The sequence below is a fragment of the Anoplophora glabripennis genome, unplaced genomic scaffold (genome assembly GCF_000390285.2).
Source record: "Anoplophora glabripennis isolate ALB-LARVAE unplaced genomic scaffold, Agla_2.0 scaffold329, whole genome shotgun sequence".
NCBI classification, from domain to species: domain Eukaryota; kingdom Metazoa; phylum Arthropoda; class Insecta; order Coleoptera; family Cerambycidae; genus Anoplophora; species Anoplophora glabripennis.
Window position 1 is genome coordinate 201013 of NW_019416941.1, and position 16411 is coordinate 217423.

At 30.9% G+C, this 16411-nt stretch overlaps 2 protein-coding genes across 2 annotated transcripts; both read left to right on the plus strand.

Annotated features, from left to right (window-relative positions):
- Window positions 1-7349: 7349 nt before the first annotated feature.
- LOC108907778 (histidine-rich glycoprotein) lies at window positions 7350-13726 on the plus strand. The gene is made up of 2 exons (XM_018711571.1): window positions 7350-7439; window positions 12758-13726. Exons 1-2 carry the CDS (start codon window positions 7425-7427, stop codon window positions 13619-13621), a joined length of 879 nt encoding a protein of 292 aa, XP_018567087.1. The 5' UTR covers window positions 7350-7424; the 3' UTR covers window positions 13622-13726.
- A 1644-nt stretch (window positions 13727-15370) lies between these two features.
- LOC111692034 (histidine-rich glycoprotein-like) lies at window positions 15371-16198 on the plus strand. The gene has a single exon (XM_023455730.1). The coding sequence runs from the start codon at window positions 15371-15373 to the stop codon at window positions 16196-16198; it is 828 nt and encodes a 275-aa protein (XP_023311498.1).
- Window positions 16199-16411: the final 213 nt, after the last annotated feature.

Below are 16411 nucleotides of genomic sequence, written 5' to 3' on the forward strand. Positions count from 1 at the left end.
ATAGAACCGTTTTCGAGAAATTTCTCAACATCTGTCACACATTACGAACAATTTCCATAATACAGATATTTTTTTTTGTTATCACTTTAAAAAATATAATATGTATTTCTATTCTCTATTTATTTCCTTCACCCAAAATAAATTTAAAATTATTTCAAGCTATAATAACACAACTAAAAGCACATCAATCAAATATAAATCAAATCTAAGCGAGAGCATCTTTTTCTTCTTTAATTTAGAGGTCAACAAGTTTTAAAAAATTCCGAGAATGGAGCAAATAAGTTAGGAAAAAATTCCCTTAATAGTAGCCCTTATGCAACGTATGGGATTTGAAAAATGTTTCATATACGTGTCTTAAGTATAACTTCAAAATATGAATAAGCTACCTGCTTGAAAAACTATTTTTAAGATATCCGAAAAAATATTATAACTGAAGCGTATAGCATATAAATTCTTTTCAATATTTCAATGATATATAATTCTCATTTTATTTATTTATAGTGAATGCATTCGTTATAAATACAGTATTGTGTTTGTGAATAATATAACATATTCCGGTGCTACTCCGATAACATTGCTTTGCGCAAATAAAACTCGCGCGCAAGATGAATTTGATCGAGCTATAGTAGGTCTGTTCCAACAAGAGTCAGGCATTGGTTCCGATCCGTTCGAAATGTTTGGTCAGCTAAGTTCTAAATGAGTCTAAATGTGTCGAACAGACTTAGTACCTACACACATATGAGTAATTTAGTTACTCATATGCCTACACAGTATCAGCAATATCAGCATTTATGTTTTGTGGCATTATATCAATGGTACGATATAGCGTCTGCAGTTCATAACTGGATAATATATGTATATCTATGGAATCGTGTTGTGATTATTAAACTTGCGGTTTAACGGCACTGTTTAACACAATAAGTCATAAGTTTAGTTCATAAGTCCATCTTCCCAAGGGACAAAATGGGCATGGATCGTGGAATATGGTTATGGACAGTATGTGGTACAGTTTTGTTGACCGTACCTGTTATGAGGCTACTTCGCTTACATGAAATTATCTTTAATGCGCGTGCTCAGTAACATTGATATAATTTTGAGTTATTAATTACTATAAAAGTCAATATTCTATAAATTTAAATAGGTATATAAATTCTATAATTCTATTAGTTTGTCACTTGGGGTTTGAAATTTCTTTAATATTTCTAATATCGTATGTGACGTCACTACTAAAAATTCGGATTGACCTAAATTAAACTTTCAGAAGTCGCCGTTGTAGGGCTGATGTGAGAGTCTAGTAACGAAGTTGGGTTTACAACGTCGCGCGTCTTTTTCATACTTTGCTTACTTACATCAGCGCCGCCTTTACGTAATCCAAGAAATGGCTAACTTTTTTAACACTCTGATTGTACGCTCTCCATAGTTAAAAGTCGAAACTATGTCAGTCAATTCTAAAATTATAGAACAACGCTCGCACCAAACTAGTTTTAGAATACATCCATACTACGTTTACTATCCGTAGTATTTGTCTCTGTTGTGTGTTTTATGGATACTTGCTCATTGTTTTGTGGTGTTACCAATTCTAAAACATAAGCGTGAATCACAATATTTTAACGTTTCAAAAAATTTCTTTTTGCTTATTGTACATACTAAATTGAATTTACATTTTGATTATCTTACCTACTATTATAACATTTTGATGGTCACTGGTTTCTCATACAAATGTCGGCTGAAACAATAGTTTGAATAATGTAGATATCACTCCAATTTGAGAGTGGTGCTATTTTTAGTTAAAATCGCAAGGTCAAATAATTTGGCTGGCTGAATCCATTCAATAATTACCCCGCTCTCCGTACTAATCTGGTGGTCTGTGGTCTATACTCGGACTGTGTAATATACAGGGTGATTTATAATAATGGTAAAGAACATCGTTGAAAAATTAAGGGTATATTTGTTCAACGCGTCCAGAAATTAGAACCGAAAGATTACAGTCCGGTGCGTTTATGTTATTTTCCGTTACAAAAAAATTATCGAGGATTCAATATTTTTAACTAGAATGTTTTAGAGAGTTAGGGCTAATTTTTACTAAAAATGGTATCAATAGCGCTCTTAATTACCATTTACGTATTCTTCAAAATCTACATGATGTTAGACTATCGCCATTTCAACACTGTTTTGATGTGAATACTTGGGTTGATAACTTTAATGGAGAACTGTTTGACTTCGAAAATTTACCACCCAGTTTTAATGCAGAACGCCACCATTTTTTGTGTAGGTGGAACATACCTTCACTTCTTGATCGACAGCAAATGTGGCGTCAAAACGACGACGCTCCAGCCCATTACGAAAAAACAAGTAATTGTTGCACGCGCATTTTCCTAAACGATGGACTGGTTGTGGGGGTTTTATTGCTTGACCGCCAAGATCTCCCAACTTAAAACCTACAGATTCCTTTCTTTGGGATCAATTTGTAGCAACTGAATTCGAACTTAGTGGTGATATTACAATTAGGCATTTATTTTTTAAAATTGTTCTGCAAATAAAAATAGGACCTATATTTTTTCTCAAAATAACTTTTCAAACAAGATCCCAATGTTTTTTACACCTGTTATAAACCACTCTATCTATACAGGGAAACAAAAATAAAGTAGACGATCGAATGAAAGTGCTAGCGATGGCGGGACAATAAGTTAAAAGAGAAGTATTATCTTGTCTATGGTTAACTCTGATAAGGATATTAAAGAAGTTTGGTGTTGATGTTGTTTAAGAAAATGGTGCCAAAAATCATATACAGGGCCAAGTAAGAGATTGAGTGAATCAGCTTAAAAGTTACTAGAACAACTTGTATTTTGTTCGGGCATCAAAACTGTAATGTTGCTCGCGCTAGGCAGAATTCATTTTCGTATGGTTTGAAAGCGCACTTCAGTATAAACGAGCTGCACAAACTAGTGGAAAGGGTTCTGGAATAAGTTTTGAATAAAAAAATTGAGAATTCCGTACAAGTCTCAAGGCTGTGGAACTTTCAGAGATATAGTGCTCTGTTACGGGATAATGATTCCTTCTACAGGGGTTCAATGTACCTTTTCATCATTTTTTGTAATGGGTGAATTTTTGTTCCTTTTCGGTTTACCACCCATAAGAACTGATCAGAATCCTCTCATGTGAATACTTTTGTCCAGTAATTATGTCCTTAACCTGTATTTTCTATTAATTCAACTAAAGAAATGCCGGTTAATTTGTATTCACTTCGCCACCACAGAGAATTTAATTTATTATTTTTCTTTAATTATAAAGATATGAAGCAACCATGTGTCACTAGATACAATCTCTTTTAATGTAACATTAATTTGTAAAATGATAAGATCAAAACATTGGTTGAATACGTTTAATAAGCAATATCTCTAGATACAATTTTGGAGAGAAATTCAAAGAAACAACATTTGTCAAATCAAAATCCAATTCTAACTTAGATGTTTAAATATAATTATGTAGGTTGTTTAGATCTCTCTTGGTGTTGATGTGCAAACTCTTGTTTATATTTTGTAAAAATAATAACTGTCTGCTGGAGGCAGGCATTGCGTATATTTTGCCTTACATTTTGGCTAATGGTAGGAACTGTATGATTAATGTATAACAAATGTTGCATCAGATAAAGTATATATTTATGAAGTTTACAGTTTATTCTATCAGAAAGATAGTTGAAGTATTAGTCTAACGGCGCGTTCTTCTGTATCAGGAAAGAGATCGTGGTTCATTGTGGTCTGGTTTATTTCGAACCAATAGTGGTGACACGGCGTGTGGTTAATTAACAGTTTTGTAACAAGAATGACTGAAAGGACGTATAAACATTTGATTCAGTACCTATGTGGTTTCTAGTGAAGTTTCGTTGACTGCCGATTAATTTCAAAAGACCACGGTCCATTTCCCTGGTTCGCTGAACCACACGTTGTGTAACCATGTTTCTAAATCTTCGTGAATCTAACAAAAACTGTTATGTTCAGCATATTAATTTACCCGCAGCCACTGGAATTGCGGTATTCATTGTTAAGCATCAGTTGAACATAGGAATTACATATTAAGAGCCATCAGTTATAGTGAATCGCTGTGTGGTTCATGGACCGACAATCGATGCCAAAACTGCACTATCATTAATATATACAGGACGACCTAATATTTCGTATGAATGAAACTTTCTAGGGATCAAAATATGATGATTCATTAGTAAACTTCCTTCTATCAAAAGTTTCTTCGTTTACCATTAGTTCAAGTTCATGAAAGTTGTGAAAAAATGTTAGTTTTTGCCAAATAACTGAAAAACGTTTTGTCTGATTAAAAAAAAATGCTGTTAATATGTATGCACAGATGTCACTTTTTGACACGATAGTCAAAGCAATTACATTTTCAGAATTAGCAAAAATTCCTTCGTCACTAATTGAATTCGCTTATATTTTTTACAGAATTTCAGTTCTTATTTCATCATAAATACAGGGTGTCTCATAATTAGCTGCCAACCCTGAACAGGCCGATTCTATGATCAAAACTAAGCAAAAAAAGTTCATATGAAGATGGGTCCGGAAATGCTTCCAAAGGGCACAGGGACCCATTGAAGAGGGAGGAATGGAAATAATTTTTTTGCAATATCTCTCAGTCGCGTTGTGATAAATGAATGAAATTTGGTATACACAGCTAAATTTTGATGAGCAATTTGATGGACTAATCCATTTATTTCCACAAGGTCCATTGGGGTGGGTACGGGGGGGCCCTTGGTACTTTGCGTGTGTAACTTTTTCATCTTTGACTTTTTAACAAATTGGACAGCAAATTCCGTTTTCCCGAACTGTTTTACGTTAAAAAGGTACTCTTGTTTCAAATCGTTATCTTTAACGGTTTCTGAGAAAATCGCTCTTGAATTAATCCCACTTTGGTCAATTTCATAGTAATTTAAACAAAAAAAATTTTTTTGTTTAAATTTAATCTAATTTTAATAAAAAAATAATAATAAAAAATTAAATTAAATAAAAATTAATCCTTTAAATGGAAAAGAGAGGAAAGTAAAATTATTATTATTATTTTTTGTTTAAATTACTATGAAATTGACCAAAGTGGGATTAATTCAAGAGCGATTTTCACAGAAACTGTTAAAGATAACGATTTGAGAGATATTGCAAAAAAAATATTTCCATTCCTCCCTCTTCAATGGGTCCCTGTGCCTTAGGAAGCATTTCCGGACCCATGTTCATATGAACTTTTTTACTTAGTTTTGATCATAGAATCGGCCTGTTCAGGGTTGGCAGCTAATTATGAGACACCTTGTATAAGGGCGTTCTTAATATAATCTTGCCTTTTGCTTATTGTCAGATTCTAGTTGCTTCATTCATAGACATTTCAAGTACCTATCTAAGTATAATGGTCTAGTCTTGAGTAAGTCAAGCATTGTAAACCTCATTTGATCTTATAGACATTATACCGAGTACCTACGACTGTATGCACCCTCGGATAAATTCAGAGCCCAATTTTCTATTAGGATCGAAGGCTATGCAATATTATCTGTACAGGGCTCACTTTACCTTTTTATCATTCTTTCTGTTGGAGCCTTTTGATTCTTTTCGACTCCCAAAAGATCCACTGGCATTCACATTCTCCTAAAAATTCTTACCTAAATATAAGTACTTATATCCAATGATTTATCCCTACATAATAATATGCGGGGATGTGTTCTCCAGATTTCTAAATTAAGAAGGTTGTGTTTTAACTTTTGCTCAATTGAAGACTACGGAGAACCAAAGAGAAATAAAAAAATTAGTTCTCAAATTTCATCTTCTCGTGAGACATGGTGCAACATATTTTTTTCCGCTACAATTAACTGATGCTTACAAATAAACGTTTTCATATTTTTCACAATATTTTATTCCATTAAAAAATTAAATTATTATAAGTAGTATGTTTGAGAAACAGAATGAATATTAAATTAGAATTTCAATAGCTATTAAAATCCATGTGTTGATTATGAATAAACATATTTTGCACATATACACGGTGTCCCAAAAATAGGTGCCAAAGTTTTAATCACATATTGAACTCATCAAAAGCAACATTTTTGGTCTTAATAATGAAGGGATTTAAAAAAATAAACAATAATTGGTGCTTTTGATGAACTAAATGTATGATGATGAAATATTAGCACATCTGGGATACATTGTATGTTCAACCCTTTTCCACATTAATTTTTTATTTCCCCAAATTTTTTCATCGTTTTGAAATTTGGCAAATGGCGTGTCAGGAGGTACATATCAAATCAAAATTGAAGTAGGTATAAGTAACTACAAGGAAACTGAATTTTATGGAAATTATAAAACATCATATTAGTATTATCAATTGATAATGAAGAACATATATATTTTGCAAATATTTGTCAATCTTTTTCGAGATCTCAGGGTGTTTTCATTTCGCAAATTTCGCTCGAAACTTTTTCGTAATGAAAGTTCGCTATGTGAACATAGACATCAGATCATGTAATATAAAATATAAGCAATTAGGTACCTTAATCGTACCAAGCAATCTACTAAATTACAATTTTTGAGAGAAATTCGCAGAAAAAATATATAAAACCTATAAATGTTCCTATACTGATACTGATATGATGATACGTATGTACTTGTTTGGTTCTCTTTACTCTATATGAGTAATCAGTTGTTTGTATGGTATAAAAAATATTAAGTATCTGATAATTAAGTAATTAATAACTAAAATAGCAAATTATCGAAAAATGGATATATTAACCTAATTTGAACGACCCCTCCGAGAAATAATCTTAATGGTTTTATTAACAATTTTTAAACAAAATGAACAAGATGTGTGATCCAAAGTTTTTTCTTTATCCTCCTCTTCTACAAAATAATTTCAGAGAGACTAACCATTGTGACAATAGTGAAAACACCATTTTAAAATTATAGGAAAAACTACCAAAATCTATTGCACCGGACAGTTTTGGGAGGTTTTTAGAGTTTGAAGATATAAAGTATAGGAATATTTGTAGGACGAATGCATAAAGTTTAAAATTCCTAATTTTGCAGACAAATTTTCCTTGTGAGTTAAATAACCTATACAAGGATTTCTTTATCACTGTTATTGAAAAATATATTTACTAATTAAATAAAAACAAGAAGTGTTAAGACCGATTGTGTATCAATATTTTATATATTGTTTTTTAAATGGTTTGTCTGTGAGGTGTTCAAAAACGCCAACACATATCTTTTCCTTTTGATAATTTTAACTGTAAATAACTTAAACTTAAAAAACAATAAAAAATAATATGTATATAAATGAGGCAATATAGCTGGATATAACTGAGTTTTTTTTCTGGCAAAGGCTAGAGATCTTCGTAAATTGTAGTGTTTTTAAATATAGGTATATAAGAATTTACCAAAATGAAATTGATTTTCGTAAGTATAGACAAAAACAATAAGTATTTTTGCTTTTTCTCACTTTTGTTTAAATTTAAAGAATATTAAGGAATAATATATTTGGTATTCTGAGTACCTACTTTATTTGAAATAAAGATAATTAAAACACTTTTTGAACTTCGTGTGAATAATAAAAACTACCGCATATTTTAATGTAAATAAAAATATATACCTATTATGTATTTATTTAATAACTATACTGATATTTGTGATACATACCAAATCAACTCAAATAACATTATATAATTTTAATTTCAGTTACTTCTGAAAGTAAGTAAAAATATAGAGTACACATTGAATATCACAGGTTTAACATGGTTAGCAATTCAAGTCTAACTAAAGTGTTTATTAATGACTTTCAGTCTTCGGATTAAAAAAAAATCGTTTTAGTCCTTAGGTGCATATAATGACATAAAACTCTCAAATTTTGTATCACTGTAATCTTGAGAAACTAGATCATGTTAAAATATAGATATGACATGTTCTATTTAAAAAACAAAATTCGAAATATTTCGACACAAGAAAATTATTTGAAACAATTGTACACTTTCCAACAAAAGAATTACAAAACATTTTATTTTTATAAAGGTGCATATAATGACAAACATTACAAATTTTATATCACTGTAATCTTGACAAACTAGAACATGTTAAAATATAGATGCGACATGTTCTATTTAAAATACAAAATTCGAAATATTTTGACACAAGGAAATTATTTCAAATAATTGTACGGGGGATGCAAAATACACTTTCCAAGAAAAGAGTTACATAACATTTTATTTTTATAAAGGTGCACATAATCACTGTAATCTTGAGAAACTAGAACATGTTAAAATGTAGATGCGAGATGTTCTATTTAAAATACAAAATTCGAAATATTTTGACACAAGAAAATTATTTCAAACAATTATAGGTGGGATGCAAAATACACTTTCCAAGAAAAGAGTTACAAAACATTTTATTTTTATATAAATTTACGAGCATGCACAAAAACTCTCACATTTACGTAATATTCTGTAATTATTCATAATCATAATTCATTAAGGTATACATATACAGATATTATTTTATAATTAAAAATATTACACTAGTTCAAATTGATTTCAAAAATTTTCCTTGATATCAAATTAGAATTAATTAAAATTAGCTTAATTACAGTAACATTAGTGTTAATAGTAAAACATGTATATTGTATAATGTATAGGCAAATTAAGAAAAGGTTCATATATAATAATTAGTATAATGCAACTAAACAACAAAACAACAAAGGTGGCATTACTATGCACGATTGAATATTACACCAAAACAATTATATGTATACGAGTACTTCTTAAATATAATTTATTTATAAAATATTATTAGGCAACCATAAAAATGAACTTTAAAAGAGTTCAAGTTCATATCTGTTCTAGTATCAGATACATAAGCTTCGGAGTTTAATTTATTGTGACGTAAATTTATATCTTTATTTAGTTATAAAATACCAACAAAAATTATATATAATAATAAATGTGCCCAATGAAAATGCGATTTTCATAATACGTAATAAAATTTAAGTAAACATATTTTTTTCTTTCTAAATTATCTACAGAAGCAAAATAAAATTATTTACAGCTTGGAACAGCGCGTGTCAGTCACCATTTTTATCTTATAAATTTGCTTCCTATACGGTAGGTATTAAAAATAACAATGGGTAGGTAGGTAGGTACCCTTTACTTAATTTACATATTTGGCAAAAATAAAGTGGTTAGTTAGTATTACTATTTCTCTCTTCAGTCCATAAAGCTTTTTTGAGAAAGGGTTTTTCATATATTTGGAGACAGCTTAAATAATAATATTATACCTACGTAACTTGAACTGAACTGTATCTATAAAAAAGAAAGTATTTGCCCTTTTTCGATATTTAATAATTTCAAAAGTGTTTTTACATTGTTTTGGTATCTACATAATTTTTGATTATAAATGTCAACCTAACTTGATTTTTTTATTTTTGGGTAAAGAATAATTTTGTAGTTATCAGTTAAAAGCTTTCTCATATGGAATTTTGTATATAAAATTTTTGTATTTTTTTTCTCAATATTAAAAAACAAATAATGAATAAACACCTGTGCCACAAGAATCAATCAATGGTAATTTTTAATAAACTCATTTTACATACATATTTAGGAAATAAATAATTCCAGATAATATTCTGTAGAGAATGTTCTTAAAAATCGGGCACTTCTATGATTCTTAAAGAGCAGAACCTTGACCACTTTTTTTCTGAAATGTTGACACCTTATAGAGGTATACAGGGTGATTCACAAATGATGACCATAAATGAAACCTCATATTCTTTGGTGCATTTTAAGGGTAGTCTTTCCTATAAACTTTTTATCTAGGACGCTTCGTTAGAAAGAGAAAACTTCAAAAAATATTTTTAATTTTTTTAAATAATTTAAAAACTAGTAAGTAAAATAATTTAAAATTGGGCACATGTAGGTATTTATGTAAACATTGTCCAAAATCTGAGGGCTTTTCCTAAAATTTACATTTGCATATTTTTCTAAATAAAATAGTACGCCACTGCGGTAACAACCAAGATATTTTCGGATTCGTCTTTCAATTTTCTACAAATACTACTATTTTATGTTTTTCGAAAAAAGTCTGATTTTCAAGTAAAACTTAAAGAACCAACTGAAAACACTTTTACTTGAATGACATGACAAGCACTAATCAATCGATTATTTATTCGAATAAAGAAATTAATAACATTAGTCATCATTTTAATAATTTTATTTGAGTAAATGCTCAAAAATACTTCCATTTCCACGAACACAGGCCCGACATCTTTTTAGTAACGAAAATTTTAATTCGTTCGAAATTTATTGTTGCTTGAATCTGATGAAAAGTATTATTTATTCTTTGTTCAAACTGCTCAGAATGTCAAAGTTGCTATCGCAGTTCAATATGTAATTTTAAAAAGCATTATATTCGAATATCGAAGTGTGTTCTCAATTGTTTCCTAAGTTTTACTCGATAATCAGGCTTTCTTCGAAAAACATAAGAGAGTAGTAATTTGTACAAAACTGAAAAATAAATTCGAAAACATCATGGTTGTTACCGTAAAGCAGTGGCGTACTGTTTTATTTAGCAAAATATGCCACCGATACCCTGTATCTCCGCCACTGGAGCATGTACATTTTTATGAGATTTTTGGACAATGTTACATAAATACATGTGCCCAATTTTAAATTATTTCACTTAAAAGTTTTTAAATTATTTAAAAAAATTAAAAATATTTTTTTTTTAAGTTTAACACCCTGTATCTTTTAAACGAAGCGTCCTAGATAAAAACTGTATAGGAAAGACCCCCCCTTAAAATTCACTAAAGAATACGAGGTTTCATTTTTGGTCATCATTTGTGAATCACCCTGAATATTTTTTACGTATGTTCCTAGTTGGCTGTAAGTCTAGTCAAAGAGGTGATGTTATGCATTTGCCAAAAAATAATAGTCTGATCTCAAAAGTAAAAATGCAAGGTACAGCCATTTTTTTTATTAAAATATTATGGTGCCGAATAAAGCTGGCTAAATCATTCAGTTGTTGACGTAAATAGAAACTTTTTACTTTCTGATACAAATGGATGGCAAATTTATATACAAGGTTTGTTTTGAGTGTAAATAAAAATCTGCTGATGCTGCTATCGAATAGTCTTAACTATTGAATATGTAATTCAATGCTGGAAAGGGCCAGTAGCTCGCAGAAAAATTGTTTCTCGCAATCTCATTAGTTAAAAGATATATCCAGGCTGGTTTTGGGAAAATTTACCGTTTTTTTTAAATTTTAGCCAATCTTTTCCAAAAACAGTAGAATACATTCAAATTTGACACACACTTGAAGGTCGCTAAATGGAGTAGTACTGTTAGTTTTTGACCATCTGCTGGAGGTCGCTAGCTACGATCTTTTCTAATGCTGTACCTACCTTTTGTGAGGTTAGTTTTTTTATAGTGTGCGTCATAAATTAAGTAGGTACATAAATTTTATTTACATAAAAAGGTGATCTTGTTGAAAAGCTGCAAACGTAGTGTTTAAAAAAAACTCAGTTGACGGTTCCTAAGTTTTTATTTCTGAATATACATGGTGTCCAGAAACAATGATATCATACATGAAAATAAAGCGATTTAGATAAATTTACCTTAGAACTATTTTATTTATTTAAAAGGTTATGCTATCTGTTAGTTGAAAAGGAATAAAAACCAATTTTTCAAAACCGAGCAAAAGATAATCTAGATATTGAAATATGGCCCATTCATTTGAAGATATTATGGATATTAAAAACTCTGGGTCAGAAACGGTGCATTTTCAGTGATTTCAGCAAGACTATCTTTTTATATAAAATTAAATTTGTATTTTGATATATGACATAAACTGTAAAAAACCTAACCTCAAAAAGAGTTATGTCTTAAAATGTCACTGGGGAATGTTATACCTAACTAGCGATTTCTAGCAATGGTCACCAAATAGAAGCAACATCAAACACTTAACTGTCTAAATTTGAGTGCATTACATTTTCTACATAATATGTTGCTAAAATAAATTTGATTTACCAACATTTTGTATCCTGTATTTCAAAAACAAAAAACGGTCCATTGGAAACAATCTTCTTATATTTTAATCTATCAGCTCCTGAATTTATGGTACATTTTTTCAAAACACCCTGTATTCCTTCGCCTAACAAGTTACTTCAAAAATAGTTTAGTTTAGTTTAGTTTAGTTTATTGGTGCTAGGTATACATAAGTATTTACACAAGTCAAAAAAGAAAGAAAGGGAAAAAAGCGAATAAACATAATAGTGAGGATAAAGTCCTGTAGTAAGAGTAAGAGTAAAATATAACGTCTAAAGATACAAAATCAAAATGTAAAATATTATTATATACATATAGATATACATTAAAAACCTTTACAATCCAAAGAAAGCTATTCGTATTGTGGCCAACGTAGGTTATAGAGATCACTGTCGCCAACTTTTTGTGAACCTTGCAATTATGCCCTTGCCATCGCTATTTGTTTATTACTGTTTTTTGGATATTCATAAGAATATTGCCAGTTACACGGTTCAATCGTATATACATAATTATTACTGTAAGTACTCGTACTTCTAAATTCTTGCGGCTACCTAGATATCGCTTAGCACTGACTACGAGAAATGCATAATCCTTAATTATAAACAGTCTTAAATAAAAAGAATTTTTTACTAATTATATATTTATAGTACAAAAAAATCTTAAATTTACTCAAATTATTTTTTTCAGGCAGTCGTACTAGCAACATTCTTGACAGAGGCCGCAATGAGTGCGTCGATTCTACACAAGGAAATCGAAATAGGCCACAACGGTGTACACTACAAAGTAGTTGTAGATGCCGAAAAGCAACATGGTACTGTTCACAACTTATCTGGACTAGAAAACGGTACAGAGGAACCGGAACATCAGGAAGAACCGGGTAAAATTGGTATCCATTATGAATTGCCTGAGATTGAACATTTGCACCACCACGATGAAGAAGACAAACATCACGGAGTAGTTATCCACATTGACCTGAACGGCGCTCATAGTTCCGAGGAGGAGGAACACCACAACGAACATCACGATGAAGAGCATCGCGACGCTCAGAAGCACTACGAAGTACATCATGTATTAGTACACCCGCATCATGACGCAGCCCAATATCACTACGATACAGAAAATCATGATTTGATACATCACTTACACCCAGAATTAGGCCTCCACGATTTTGAACATGAGAAATTGAATCCTTATAACTCAAAACATCACCAAATAATTAGTTACGAAGATTTAGGGCATCTGTTAACACAGCACGACTCGAGGGAAAATGAATTAGAATATAATAGAGTAGATGTCCCTCATCGTCATGTGATAGGTCCTCAAGCATGGGGAAAACACCATGGACAGAAACAACACTATGTAGTCGGCCATCAAAATGGAAACCTTTGGCAATTATTTCCTTCGAAAGTTGTGAACCCCGTTTCAATTCACAGTGGAATTCCTCATTATACACACGTAGGATTAGAAAATGTATATGATCAAGGTCACATCAATGAAGAACCCTTTGTTGAACTTCACGCATTGCATCATCATGTCGACATTCACCATTAGGGGTTAAGGGACAAGGAAATATATACATGCATAAAAATTACGCTTGAATGTTTGAAGTAATAATATGTAGTTACTAATAATACTAATAAAGCATTATTCCAAATATGTTTTTGAGTAATACTTGTTTACATTAATAGATTTAAGGGAATAACTACCAAGTCGAGTTGCTACTAGATCATAAAACAAGCAAAGAATCTAAACTGATCAACAAGAATTGTATTTTAAGAATTTATTTCTATTTAGTTATTTATATCTGTATTAGATACATCGTGTCTAGTCAAAAAAAAACCTAAGTTTATTTTACAATTATTATCAATAATACAAGAGCCATATCATAATAATATATTACATATTATATTATAATAATTTTGCATAAAGTAATCATAGCTATAATAAATATAAAAATTTATTAATTTAATTCNTAAGTATTTACACAAGTCAAAAAAGAAAGAAAGGGGAAAAAGCGAATGAACATAATAGTGAGGATAAAGTCCTGTAGTAAGAGTAAGAGTAAAATCTAACGTCTAAAGATACAAAATCAAAATGTAAAATACACATACAAATTAGATATAATACAAACATTAATCAAGTTATAACAGTTATTATTGAAGGTAGACTCATCAAGTTTTTATCAGAGAAATCCTGAAAAAGTGTTCTGTTGAAATAATCGTATACGTACATACATAATATACAAGATGTTCCATTTAAATTAAATTTGATTTGTCCTAAATAATTTTGAAAAATAGACTCTCCAGTTATTTTGAATCGAACTGTTTTTTTGTTAAATAATCAGTATGGCTTCCGCCGTGGTAGATCTACCATACAGGCCTTACAGAAAATTGTTAAATTGTTGTTAATGGCAATACTTCCAAGTTTAACCGTATTGATCACGGTGTTTCGCAGGGTTCTATTTTGGGGCCCTTGCATTTCGCAATATATCTTAATGACTTTTGCTTTGCTATCGCTCCTAATAAGTGTGTACTATTCGCAGATGACACTACCCTAATTAATATGAATAAAGATTCCTCATATCTAACTGAAGATTCTTCTAATATGTTATCTAAAGCCATAAATTGGTTTTCATTTAACAATCTTAAAATTAATAGAGATAAATACCAGAGTATAACGTTTACCACTACTCCAGGGCATGTAGAATATAAAATTGTTAAAATACTTGGTTTTACAATTGATGATAAATTGATTTGGTCTGACCATGTTGAGTCCATGAATAAGAGGTTGTCTGGAGTAGTTTTTTTTTAAAGCCACTGAAAGAGGTGATTAGCACTGATACTTTAGGATCAGTTTATTTTTGCCTCTTTAATTCCATCTAGGGTGGCCCTGCACTAGCACTTTAAAAACCTTTACAATTCAAAAAAAGCCATTCGTATTCTGGCCAACGTAGGTTATAGAGATCACTGTCGCCAACTTTTTGTGAACCTTGCAATTATGCCCTTGCCATCGCCATTTGTTTATTACTGTTTTTTGAATATTCATAAGAATATTGCCAGTTACACGGTTCAATCGTATATAAATAATTATTACTGTAAGTACGCGTACTTCTAAATTCTTGCGGCTACCTAGATATCGCTTAGCACTGACTACAAGAAATGCATAATCCTTAATTATAAACAGTCTTAAATAAAAAGAATTTTTTACTAATTATATATTTATAGTACAAAAAAATCATAAATTTACTCAAATTATTTTTTTCAGGCAGTCGTACTAGCAACATTCTTGACAGAGGCCGCAATGAGTGCGTCGATTCTACACAAGGAAATCGAAATAGGCCACAACGGTGTACACTACAAAGTAGTTGTAGATGCAGAAAAGCAACATGGTACTGTTCACAACTTATCTGGACTAGAAAACGGTACAGAGGAACCGGAACATCAGGAAGAACCGGGTAAAATTGGTATCCATTATGAATTGCCTGAGATTGAACATTTGCACCACCACGATGAAGAAGACAAACATCACGGAGTAGTTATCCACATTGACCTGAACGGCGCTCATAGTTCCGAGGAGGAGGAACACCACAACGAACATCACGATGAAGAGCATCGCGACGCTCAGAAGCACTACGAAGTACATCATGTATTAGTACACCCGCATCATGACGCAGCCCAATATCACTACGATACAGAAAATCATGATTTGATACATCACTTACACCCAGAATTAGGCCTCCACGATTTTGAACATGAGAAATTGAATCCTTATAACTCAAAACATCACCAAATAATTAGTTACGAAGATTTAGGGCATCTGTTAACACAGCACGACTCGAGGGAAAATGAATTAGAATATAATAGAGTAGATGTCCCTCATCATCATGTGATAGGTCCTCAAGTATGGGGAAAACACCATGGACAGAAACAACACTATGTAGTCGGCCATCAAAATGGAAACCTTTGGCAATTATTTCCTTCGAAAGTTGTGAACCCCGTTTCAATTCACAGTGGAATTCCTCATTCTACACACGTAGGATTAGAAAATGTATATGATCAAGGTCACATCAATGAAGAACCCTTTGTTGAACTTCACGCATTGCATCATCATGTCGACATTCACCATTAGGGGTTAAGGGACAAGGAAATATATACATGCATAAAAATTACGCTTGAATGTTTGAAGTAATAATATGTAGTTACTAATAATACTAATAAAGCATTATTCCAAATATGTTTTTGAGTAATACTTGTTTACATTAATTGATTTAAGGGAATAACTACCAAGTCGAGTTGCTACTAGATCATAAAACAAGCAAAGAATATAAACTGATCAACAAGA